The following is a 13,149-nucleotide window of genomic DNA, read 5'->3' as shown; positions in this document are numbered from 1 at the left end:
GTACATATGCACTAAGTAACCGATACCAAGTTGCGTAAAAATATGAACTATACATATTTATGCTAATTAACCGTTTTGAGGTTATTGGAGTTGTCATATAGCCATAACGACAGTGTATTTGGAAAAATTTCACAATCTTATATTAAGGTGTAGAATCGATTTTTTAGTACATATGACTAAGCAATCGATACCAAGTTGCGTAAAAATATGAACTATACATATTTATGCTAATTAACCGTTTTGAGGTTATTGGAGTTGTCATATAGCCATAACGACAGTGTATTTGGAAAAATTTCACAATCTTATATTAAGGTGTAGAATCCATTTTTTAGTACATATGCACTAAGCAATCTATACCAAGTTGCGTAAAAATATGAACTATACATATTTATGCTAATTAACCGTTTTGAGGTTATTGGAGATGTCATATAGCCATAACGACAGTGTATTTGGAAAAATTTCACAATCTTATATTAAGGTGTAGAATCGATTTTTTAGTACATATGCACTGAGTAACCGATACCAAGTTGCGTAAAAATATGAACTATACATATTTATGCTAATTAACCGTTTTGAGTTGTCACATAGCCATAACGACAGTGTATTTGGAAAAATTTCACAATCTTATATTAAGGTGTAGAATCGATTTTTTAGTACATATGCACTAAGTAATCGATACCAAGTTGCGTAAAAATATGAACTATACATATTTATGCTAATTAGCCTTTTTGAGGTTATTGGAGTTGTCATATAGCCATAACGACAGTGTATTTGGAAAAATTTCACAATCTTATATTAAGGTGTAGAATCGATTTTTTAGTACATATGCACTAAGCACTCGATACCAAGTTGCGTAAAAATATGAACTATACATATTTATGCTAATTAACCGTTTTGAGGTTATTGGAGTTGTCATATAGCCATAACGACAGTGTATTTGGAAAAATTTCACAATCTTATATTAAGGTGTAGAATCGATTTTTTAGTACAGATGCACTAAGCAATCGATACCAAGTTGCGTAAAAATATGAACTATACATATTTATGCTAATGAACCCTTTTGAGGTTATTGGAGTTGTCATATAGCCATAACGACAGTGTATTTGGAAAAATTTCACAATCTTATATTAAGGTGTGGAATCGATTTTTTAGTACATATGCACTAAGTTACCGATACCAAGTTGCGTAAAAATATGAATTATACATATTTATTCTAATTAACCGTTTTGAGGTTATTGGAGTTGTCATATAGCCATAACGACAGTGTATTTGGAAAAATTTCACAATCTTATATTAAGGTGTACAATCCATTTTTTAGTACATATGCATTAAGCACTCGATACCAAGTTGCGTAAAAATATGAACTATACATATTTATGCTAATTAACCGTTTTGAGGTTATTGGAGTTGTCATATAGCCATAACGACAGTGTATTTGGAAAAATTTCACAATCTTATATTAAGGTGTAGAATCGATTTTTTAGTACATATGCACTAAGCAATCGATACCAAGTTGCGTAAAAATATGAACTATACATATTTATGCTAATTAACCGTTTTGAGGTTATTGGAGTTGTCATATAGCCATAACGACAGTGTATTTGGAAAAATTAAAAAAAAAAAAAATATGAACTGTACATATTTATGCTAATTAACCGTTTTGAGGTTATTGGAGTTGCCATAACGACAGTGCATTTGGAAAAATTTTACAATCTTATATTAAGGTGTAGAATCGATTTTTTAGTACATGTGCACTAAGTAACCGAAACCAAGTTGCGTAAAAATATGAACTATACATATTTATGCTAATTAACCGTTTTGAGGTTATTGGAGTTGTCATATAGCCATAACGACAGTGTATTTGGAAAAATTTCACAATCTTATATTAAGGTGTAGAATCGATTTTTTAGTACATATGCACTAAGCAATCTATACATAGTTGCGTAAAAATATGAACTATACATATTTATGCTAATTAACCGTTTTGAGGTTATTGGAGTTGTCATATAGCCATAACGACAGTGTATTTGGAAAAATTTCACAATCTTATATTAAGGTGTAGAATCGATTTTTTAGTACATATACATTAAGCAATCGATACCAAGTTGCGTAAAAATATGAACTATACATATTTATGCTAATTAACCGTTTTGAGGTTATTGGAGTTGTCATATAGCCATAACGACAGTGTATTTGGAAAAATTTCACAATCTTATATTAAGGTGTAGAATCGATTTTTTAGTACACATGCACTACGCAATCGATACCAAGTTGCGTAAAAATATGAACTATACATATTTATGCTAATTAACCGTTTTGAGGTTATTGGAGTTGTCATATAGCCATAACGACAGTGTATTTGGAAAAATTTCACAATCTTATATTAAGGTGTAGAACCGATTTTTTAGTACATATGCACTAAGAAATCGATACCAAGTTGCGTAAAAATATGAACTATACATATTTATGCTAATTAACCGTTTTGAGGTTATTGGAGTTGTCATATAGCCATAACGACAGTGTATTTGGAAAAATTTCACAATCTTATATTAAGGTGTAGAACCGATTTTTTAGTACATATGCACTAAGCAATCGATACCAAGTTGCGTAAAAATATGAACTATACATATTTATGCTAATTAACCGTTTTGAGGTTATTGGAGTTGTCATATAGCCGTAACGACAGTGTATTTCGAAAAATTTCACAATCTTATATTAAGGTGTAGAATCGATTTTTTAGCACATATGCACTAAGTAATCGATAACAAGTTGCGTAAAAATATGAACTTTACAAAATTTATACTAATTAACCGTTTTGAGGTTATTGGAGTTGTCATATAGCCATAACGACAGTGAATTTGGAAAAATTTCACAATATTATATTAAGGTGTAGAATCGATTTTTTAGTCCATATGCACTAAGCACTCGATACCAAGTTGCGTAAAAATATGAACTATACATATTTATGATAATTAACCGTTTTGAGGTTATTGGAGTTGTCATATAGCCATAATGACAGTGAATTTGGAAAAATTTCACAATCTTGTGTTAAGGTGTAGAATCGATTTTTTAGTACATATGCACTAAGTAACCGATACCAAGTTGCGTAAAAATATGAACTATACATATTTATGCTAATTAACCGTTTTGAGGTTATTGGAGTTGTCATATAGCCATAACGACAGTGTATTTGGAAAAATTTCACAATCTTATATTAAGGTGTAGAATCGATTTTTTAGTACATATGCACTAAGCAATCGATACCAAGTTGCGTAAAAATATGAACTATACATATTTATGCTAATTAACCGTTTTGAGGTTATTGGAGTTGTCATATAGCCATAACGACAGTGTATTTGGAAAAATTTCACAATCTTATATTAAGGTGTAGAATCCATTTTTTAGTACATATACATTAAGCACTCGATACCAAGTTGCGTAAAAATATGAACTATACATATTTATGCTAATTAACCGTTTTGAGGTTATTGGAGTTGTCATATAGCCATAACGACAGTGTATTTGGAAAAATTTCACAATCTTATATTAAGGTGTAGAATCCATTTTTTAGTACACATACATTAAGCACTCGATACCAAGTTGCGTAAAAATATGAACTATACATATTTATGCTAATTAACCGTTTTGAGGTTATTGGAGTTGTCATATAGCCATAACGACAGTGTATTTGGAAAAATTTCACAATCTTATATTAAGGTGTAGAATCGATTTTTTAGTACATATGCACTAAGCAATCGATACCAAGTTGCGTAAAAATATGAACTATACATATTTATGCTAATTAACCGTTTTGAGGTTATTGGAGTTGTCATATAGCCATAACGACAGTGTATTTGGAAAAATTTCACAATCTTATATTAAGGTGTAGAATCCATTTTTTAGTACATATACATTAAGCACTCGATACCAAGTTGCGTAAAAATATGAACTATACATATTTATGCTAATTAACCGTTTTGAGGTTATTGGAGTTGTCATATAGCCATAACGACAGTGTATTTGGAAAAATTTCACAATCTTATATTAAGGTGTAGAATCCATTTTTTAGTACATATGCATTAAGCAATCGATACCAAGTTGCGTAAAAATATGAACTATACATAACGATATTGTATTTGGAAAAAATATGAACTATACATATTTATGCTAATTAACCGTTTTGAGGTTATTGGAGTTGTCATATAGCCATAACGACAGTGTATTTGGAAAAATTTCACAATCTTATATTAAGGTGTAGAATCGATTTTTTAGTACATATGCACTAAGCAATCGATACCAAGTTGCGTAAAAATATGAACTATACATATTTATGCTAATTAGCTGTTTTGAGGTTATTGGAGATGTCATATAGCCGTAACGACAGTGTATTTGGAAAAATTTCACAATCTTATATTAAGGTGTAGAATCCATTTTTTAGCACACATACATTAAGCACTCGATACCAAGTTGCGTAAAAATATGAACTATACATATTTATGCTAATTAACCGTTTTGAGGTTATTGGAGTTGTCATATAGCCATAACGACAGTGTATTTGGAAAAATTTCACAATCTTATATTAAGGTGTAGAATCCATTTTTTAGTACATATACATTAAGCACTCGATACCAAGTTGCGTAAAAATATGAACTATACATATTTATGCTAATTAACCGTTTTGAGGTTATTGGAGTTGTCATATAGCCATAACGACAGTGTATTTGGAAAAATTTCACAATCTTATATTAAGGTGTAGAATCGATTTTTTAGTACATATACATTAAGCACTCGATACCAAGTTGCGTAAAAATATGAACTATACATATTTATGCTAATTAACCGTTTTGAGGTTATTGGAGTTGTCATATAGCCATAACGACAGTGTATTTGGAAAAATTTCACAATCTTATATTAAGGTGTAGAATCGATTTTTTAGTACATATGCACTAAGCAATCGATACCAAGTTGCGTAAAAATATGAACTATACATATTTATGCTTATTAGCCATTTTGAGGTTATTGGAGTTGTCATATAGCCATAACGACAGTGTATTTGGAAAAATTTCACAATCTTATATTAAGGTGTAGAATCCATTTTTTAGCACACATACATTAAGCACTCGATACCAAGTTGCGTAAAAATATGAACTATACATATTTATGCTAATTAACCGTTTTGAGGTTATTGGAGTTGTCATATAGCCATAACGACAGTGTATTTGGAAAAATTTCACAATCTTATATTAAGGTGTAGAATCCATTTTTTAGTACACATACATTAAGCACTCGATACCAAGTTGCGTAAAAATATGAACTATACATATTTATGCTAATTAACCGTTTTGAGGTTATTGGAGTTGTCATATAGCCATAACGACAGTGTATTTGGAAAAATTTCACAATCTTATATTAAGGTGTAGAATCCATTTTTTAGTACATATACATTAAGCAATCGATACCAAGTTGCGTAAAAATATGAACTATACATATTTATGCTAATTAACCGTTTTGAGGTTATTGGAGTTGTCATATAGCCATAACGACAGTGTATTTGGAAAAATTTCACAATCTTATATTAAGGTGTAGAATCCATTTTTTAGTACACATACATTAAGCACTCGATACCAAGTTGCGTAAAAATATGAACTATACATATTTATGCTAATTAACCGTTTTGAGGTTATTGGAGTTGTCATATAGCCATAACGACAGTGTATTTGGAAAAATTTCACAATCTTATAACTATTAAGGTGTAGAATCGATTTTTTAGTACATATGCACTAAGTAGCCGATACCAAGTTGCGTAAAAATATGAACTATACATATTTATGCTAATTAACCGTTTTGAGGTTATTGGAGATGTCATATAGCCATAACGACAGTGTATTTGGAAAAATTTCACAATCTTATATTAAGGTGTAGAATCGATATTTTAGTACACATGCACTAAGCAATCGATACCAAGTTGCGTAAAAATATGAACTATACATATTTATGCTAATTAGCCGTTTTGAGGTTATTGGAGTTGTCATATAGCCATAACGACAGTGTATTTGGAAAAATTTCACAATCTTATATTAAGGTGTAGAATCGATTTTTTAGTACATATGCACTAAGTAATCGATACCAAGTTGCGTAAAAATATGAACTATACATATTTATGCTAATTAACCGTTTTGAGGTTATTGGAGTTGTCATATAGCCATAACGACAGTGTATTTGGAAAAATTTAAAAAAAAAAAATATGAACTGTACATATTTATGCTAATTAACCGTTTTGAGGTTATTGGAGTTGTCATATAGCCATAACGACAGTGTATTTGGAAAAATTTCACAATCTTATATTAAGGTGTAGAATCGATTTTTTAGTACATATGCACTAAGTAACCGATACCAAGTTGCGTAAAAATATGAACTATACATATTTATGCTAATTAACCCTTTTGAGGTTATTGGAGATGTCATATAGCCGTAACGACAGTGTATTTGGAAAAATTTCACAATCTTATATTAAGGTGTAGAATCGATTTTTTAGTCCATATGCACTAAACAATCGATACCAAGTTGCGTAAAAATATGAACTTTACATATTTATGCTAATTAGCTGTTTTGAGGTTATTAGAGTTGTCATATAGCCGTAACGATAGTGTATTTGGAAAAAATATGAACTATACATATTTATGCTAATTAACCGTTTTGAGGTTATTGGAGTTGTCATATAGCCACAACAACAGTGTATTTGGAAAAATTTCACAATCTTATATTTAGGTGTAGAATCGATTTTTTAGTACATATGCACTAAGTAATCGATACCAAGTTGCGTAAAAATATGAACTATACATATTTATGCTAATTAACCGTTTTGAGGTTATTGGAGTTGTCATATAGCCATAACGACAGTGTATTTGGAAAAATTTCACAATCTTATATTAAGGTGTAGAATCGATTTTTTAGTACATATGCACTTAGCAATCGATACCAAGTTGCGTAAAAATATGAACTATACATATTTATGCTAATTAACCGTTTCGAGGTTATTGGAGTTGTCATATAGCCATAACGACAGTGTATTTGGAAAAATTTCACAATCTTATATTAAGGTGTAGAATCGATTTTTTAGTACATATGCACTAAGCAATCGATACCAAGTTGCGTAAAAATATGAACTATACATATTTATGCTAATTAACCGTTTTGAGGTTATTGGAGTTGTCATATAGCCATAACGACAGTGTATTTGGAAAAATTTCACAATCTTATATTAAGGTGTAGAATCCATTTTTTAGTACATATACATTAAGCACTCGATACCAAGTTGCGTAAAAATATGAACTATACATATTTATGCTAATTAACCGTTTTGAGGTTATTGGAGATGTCATATAGCCGTAACGACAGTGTATTTGGAAAAATTTCACAATCTTATATTAAGGTGTAGAATCGATTTTTTAGTACATATGCACTAAGTAGCCGATACCAAGTTGCGTAAAAATATGAACTATACATATTTATGCTAATTAACCGTTTTGAGGTTATTGGAGATGTCATATAGCCATAACGACAGTGTATTTGGAAAAATTTCACAATCTTATATTAAGGTGTAGAATCGATTTTTTAGTACATATGCACTAAATAGCCGATACCAAGTTGCGTAAAAATATGAACTATACATATTTATGCTAATTAACCGTTTTGAGGTTATTGGAGTTGTCATATAGCCGTAACGACAGTGTATTTGGAAAAATTTCACAATCTTATATTAAGGTGTAGAATCCATTTTTTAGTACATATACATTAAGCACTCGATACCAAGTTGCGTAAAAATATGAACTATACATATTTATGCTAATTAACCGTTTTGAGGTTATTGGAGATGTCATATAGCCATAACGACAGTGTATTTGGAAAAATTTCACAATCTTATATTAAGGTGTAGAATCGATTTTTTAGTACAGATGCACTAAGTAACCGATACCAAGTTGCGTAAAAATATGAACTATACATATTTATGCTAATTAACCGTTTTGAGTTGTCACATAGCCATAACGACAGTGCGTTTGGAAAAATTACACAATCTTATATTAAGGTGTAGAATCGATTTTGTAGTACATATGCACTAAGCAATCTATACCAAGTTGCGTAAAAATATGAACTATACATATTTATGCTAATTAGCTGTTTTGAGGTTATTGGAGTTGTCATATAGCCATAACGACAGTGTATTTGGAAAAATTTCACAATCTTATATTAAGGTGTAGAATCCATTTTTTAGCACACATACATTAAGCACTCGATACCAAGTTGCGAAAATATATGAACTATACATATTTATGCTAATTAACCGTTTTGAGGTTATTGGAGTTGTCATATAGCCATAACGACAGTGTATTTGGAAAAATTTCACAATCTTATATTAAGGTGTAGAATCCATTTTTTAGTACACATACATTAAGCACTCGATACCAAGTTGCGTAAAAATATGAACTATACATATTTATGCAAATTAACCGTTTTGAGGTTATTGGAGTTGTCATATAGCCATAACGACAGTGTATTTGGAAAAATTTCGCAATCTTATATTAAGGTGTAGAATCCATTTTTTAAGTACATATGCACTAAGTAATCTATACTAAGTTGCGTAAAAATATGAACTATACATATTTATGCTAATTAACCGTTTTGAGGTTATTGGAGTTGTCATATAGCCATAACGACAGTGTATTTGGAAAAATTTCACAATCTTATATTAAGGTGTAGAATCCATTTTTTAGCACACATACATTAAGCACTCGATACCAAGTTGCGTAAAAATATGAACTATACATATTTATGCTAATTAACCGTTTTGAGGTTATTGGAGTTGTCATATAGCCATAACGACAGTGTATTTGGAAAAATTTCACAATCTTATACTCGTATTAAGGTGTAGAATCGATTTTGTATTACATATGCACTAAGTAGTCGATACCAAGTTGCGTAAAAATATGAACTATACATATTTATGCTAATGAACCGTTTTGAGGTTATTGGAGATGTCATATAGCCATAACGACAGTGTATTTGGAAAAATTTCACAATCTTATCATATTCATTTCTCACACTAGCTAGCTAGGTTTTTTATGATAAATACAATATTGGGTTTTTAGGTTAAATACAATTTTGGTTTTTTTTTTCGTTACGATAAATACAATGTTGGGTTTTTTTAGATTAAATACAATTTTGGTCTTTTTTTTTTTCTTTAAGATAAATACAATTTGCGGTTTTAGCTTGATGGAATAAACTGAGGTCGAGCGATGAAAACCGTCGGTTGACCGATGAGAAAACTGCGGTTGAACGATGAAAAACCTTTGGTTGAACGATGAAAAACCTTTGGTTGAACGATGAAAAAACTGCGGTTGCACGTGAAACAACTGCGATGAAAAAACTGCGGTTGAACGATTTGGTTGTACGGTGAAAAAACTGCGATGAAAAACTGTGGTTGAACGCTTTGGTTGAACGGTGAAAAAACTGCGGTTGAACGCTTTGGTTGTACGGTGAAAAAACTGCGATGAAAAACTGCGGTTGAACGCTTTGGTTGAACGGTGAAAAAACTGCGATGAAAAACTGCGGTTGAACGCTTTGGTTGAACGGTGAAAAAACTGCGATGAAAAACTGCGGTTGAACGCTTTGGTTGAACGGTGAAAAAACTGCGATGAAAAACTGCGGTGGAACGCTCGTTGCTACTTGCTTGCGTGACGTTAGGAAAAAGCGGGCGGCTCGCCGCCCGTTATTCCTTTTGTAGCTTTTTGGCGTGGGTGCCGGTCAGCTGCTCGATCTGCTGTAGCGGCCATTGTGGATGTTATGTGTGGAATTTATGTAGGGTTGTATGCGGGTGTAGTACGCTATTCATTTGGCCATTGTGGATGTCATGTGTGGAATTTATGTAGGGTTGTATGCGGGTGTAGTACGCTATTCATTTGGCCATCCCGGCCCCCCTAGGCGAATAGTTAGCCTAGGAGACGCTGTAGCTGCTGCAAGGTGGCGACCACGTTGCTAAGGCCTGTCGTGCGGCGTTGTGGCCTGGATGATTGGCGCCGCATCGAAATGTCGTTATGTGGACGCCAGGCCCGAGGTGCTGCGAGGACATTTCTTCGACGGGTCCGTGCTACACGGCTTGGCTGCGCCTGTCGGGCTAAATCGCGACTACGGGGAGCAGATAAACGGGCGACAGCACGTCTGGGATGACGGTGTAGTAGTGTATGATGTGGCCGCTCACAGTGCTGGCACATGGTGTCAGACGCGCACTCCTGTGTAACATGCGTTTGGGCCAGACAATTCAAGCAGTGTCCATGTGCCTGTGCCACCTGCTGACGCTGATTGGGAGTCATCCCCTTAAAAATAGGGCAGTGCTGCAAGCGGTGTGGGCGGCAACAAAACGGGCATCGGGTTCGGGGTGGCCGCGAAGCCGCGGTCGTGGTTTGTCGGGCGGCAGTTCGTGCAACGGTTGGCGCAGTCGTGACAGTAGTTGTACGGGGCGCTGCTACGGGGACAGCCCCAGTGCGCGGCACAGTGATAGCCGAACGTATAGTTGGCGTTGGTGTAACTGGCCTTTCAGCATCCATAATACCCTGTATGGAAGAAGAGGAAGTGGTTATAGATTAATCATTCATAGTTGGTTTCACAATACGTGGCACGAATGGGCCGTAATTTTGGACGAGCTCTTAAATGATTAAGTTATATCGTTTGATTATCGTTTATTTCGGCGGTTGTTTTAACGAGTTTTGACACCGATTCGTTATAATCGGTAGTTGGTAAAAAACATAGTTTTACAAGTGGTCTAGTTAACGTTCCGGTTTGCGTACGGAGATCGACCACTCGGATATGACCGTCGGAGCCATAGTGAAGCTTTTCTATGCGGCCAAGCCGCCATTCGGTCGGAGGGAGACAATCATCGTTAATTAGGACACAATCTCCAAGCTTAGGCGCATTTTCTGATGTTTTCCATCGATACCTCTTGTGGAAGTCTTTTAAATAGTCTTCTTTCCATCGTCGACTGAAATTGTGATGGAGAATTTTAATTCTTTCCCATCGATTTAATAAGGACAGCGACTCCACGCCTGGCTCAGGTGTGGCCAGAATGGGTGCTCCTTTGAGAAAGTGCCCTGGGGTTAGGGCTGTAAGATCTGAGGGGTCTTGCGAGAGCATTGTTAGTGGCCGTGAATTGAGTACGGCTTCAATGCGAATTAGTAATGTTGAGAATTCCTCGTAATTGAATTTGTAGTTTCCAGATACTTTTTTAAAATGGGATTTAAAACTTTTTACTGCGGATTCCCATAAACCACCCATATGAGGCGCGCTTGGGGGAATAAATTGCCAATTAATGCCTTGGTGAGCGTACTTGTGTACAATATCAGGGGAAACTTGCTTGATGAAATCAACAAACTGTTTTTCTGTGGCTCTTTGAGCCCCTATAAATGTTTTTCCGTTGTCGCTCATAAGTTTTGACGGAAAACCGCGTCGTCCGACGAAGCGTGCGAATGCCGCGAGAAAAGCCTCTTTTGTCAGACTAGTACATAGCTCGAGGTGTACTGCTTTTGTCGTAAAACAGACAAAGACAGCCACGTAGCCTTTCATTAGTGTGGGAGACCTTAGCATGGACGCCTTTATCTGAAAAGGCCCAGCAAAATCGACACCTGTGGTAGTGAAAGGCGGAGCAAAGTTGCAGCGTTCCGGTGGAAGTGCTGCCATAATCTGCGTCCTCATTTTCTGTTTATGCATCGTGCAGATTTTACACATGAAAATGCATTTTTTTATTTGAGGCTTAAGTCGGGGAATGTAGAACTCTTGACGGATTATATGTTGCATCAAGCGATGTTCAGCGTGTAGCATTAATATATGTATATAACGGATAAGTAATGTTGCAAGTTGTGATTGTTCTGGCAAAATTATGGGATGGCGTTCGTTATATGTCAGGCTTGAGTTGGCAAGCCGACCGTTCGCACGAAGCACACCCTTTGTATCCAGAAATGGATTTAGTACTAAGAGTGAGCTCCTTTTATTAATCGGCTTCGATTCTCTTAGTAGTGACATCTCGCTACTGAAATGGCGCGATTGGGTGTAAGTGATGAGAGCGACCCTTGCCTTTTGTAGGTCTAGGTGCAACAAAGTATCACCTTGGGAGTACACTGAGGGTTCTCCCTTGACTTTAATCTTGAGTCGTTCTATGAATTTGATCATGTAAGCGATTACCCTGAGTGCTCGGGTGTATGATGAAAATCGCTCAAGGATGTCGTCGTCATCCAATGCTGTGTGAAAGGAGTCGATCTTTCGACTTTCTGGGGCAATAATGTTGCGCATGGGCGATTGTGGCCAAGAATCGGGAGATTCTGTTAACCATCGGGGGCCATTCCACCAGAGGGTGGTGGTGGCAAGGTGCAAAGGTTTGCACCCTCTTGTACCTAGATCAGCAGGATTGTCAGCACTGGCTACGTGTCGCCAAGTGGCTGATCCCACTAGGTCAAGAATTTCAGACGTTCGATTGGAGATATACGTCTTCCATGCATGTGGTGGTTTTTCCAACCAGGCTAATACAATCTCGGAATCGGACCAGAGATATAATTAATTTTTTGCCATATTCAGTTGCGTTTGCACTATGGATGCTAGTTTGGCATGTAGTAGTGCACCACATAGTTCTAGTCGTGGTAGACTTATGGTTTTTAGAGGAGCCACTTTTGCTTTTGCAACTAGTAAGTGGCTTGTGGTCGCTTTGTCGCTTTGTGTGCGAACATATATAGTGGCGCAATACGCCTTTTCAGAGGCGTCACAAAAGCCGTGTAATTCGACTTTGTGCTCTGGGATATAATTTACCCATCTTGGGATTTGTATTTGTGTGATATCTTTTAGATTGCTCGCGAACTGGGACCACTTTTCTAAACGAAGTGGTTTTACTTGCTCGTCCCAGTCGGTACCATCTAGCCATAATTCTTGTATCAGGATTTTGGCTTGTATCATAATTGGCGATAGCCATCCTGCGGGGTCAAAAAGTTTTGCCACAGAGGAGAGAATTTGGCGTTTTGTAATGGCGGATAGTGCGGATATGGACTCAGTCGTGTACGAGAACTGGTCCGATATCGCATTCCATTGGATGCCCAGAGTTTTTGTTGTACTTTC

The 13,149-nt window shown here is 35.0% G+C and overlaps 1 protein-coding gene across 1 annotated transcript; it reads right to left on the bottom strand.

Moving 5' to 3' along the window:
- Positions 1-9,986: 9,986 nt before the first annotated feature.
- LOC125780126 (uncharacterized) lies at positions 9,987-12,588 on the bottom strand. The gene is made up of 3 exons (XM_049461757.1): positions 11,541-12,588; positions 10,662-10,699; positions 9,987-10,607 (listed from the first exon to the last, which is right to left on the bottom strand). Exons 1-3 carry the CDS (start codon positions 12,334-12,336, stop codon positions 9,987-9,989), a joined length of 1,455 nt encoding a protein of 484 aa, XP_049317714.1. The 5' UTR covers positions 12,337-12,588.
- Positions 12,589-13,149: the final 561 nt, after the last annotated feature.

Source organism: Bactrocera dorsalis, unplaced genomic scaffold, assembly GCF_023373825.1.
Source record: "Bactrocera dorsalis isolate Fly_Bdor unplaced genomic scaffold, ASM2337382v1 BdCtg104, whole genome shotgun sequence".
In the NCBI taxonomy this organism is placed as follows: Eukaryota; Metazoa; Arthropoda; class Insecta; order Diptera; family Tephritidae; genus Bactrocera; species Bactrocera dorsalis.
Note: the sequence above shows the minus strand (reverse complement) of the source record. Positions and strands in the feature narration are given on the sequence as shown.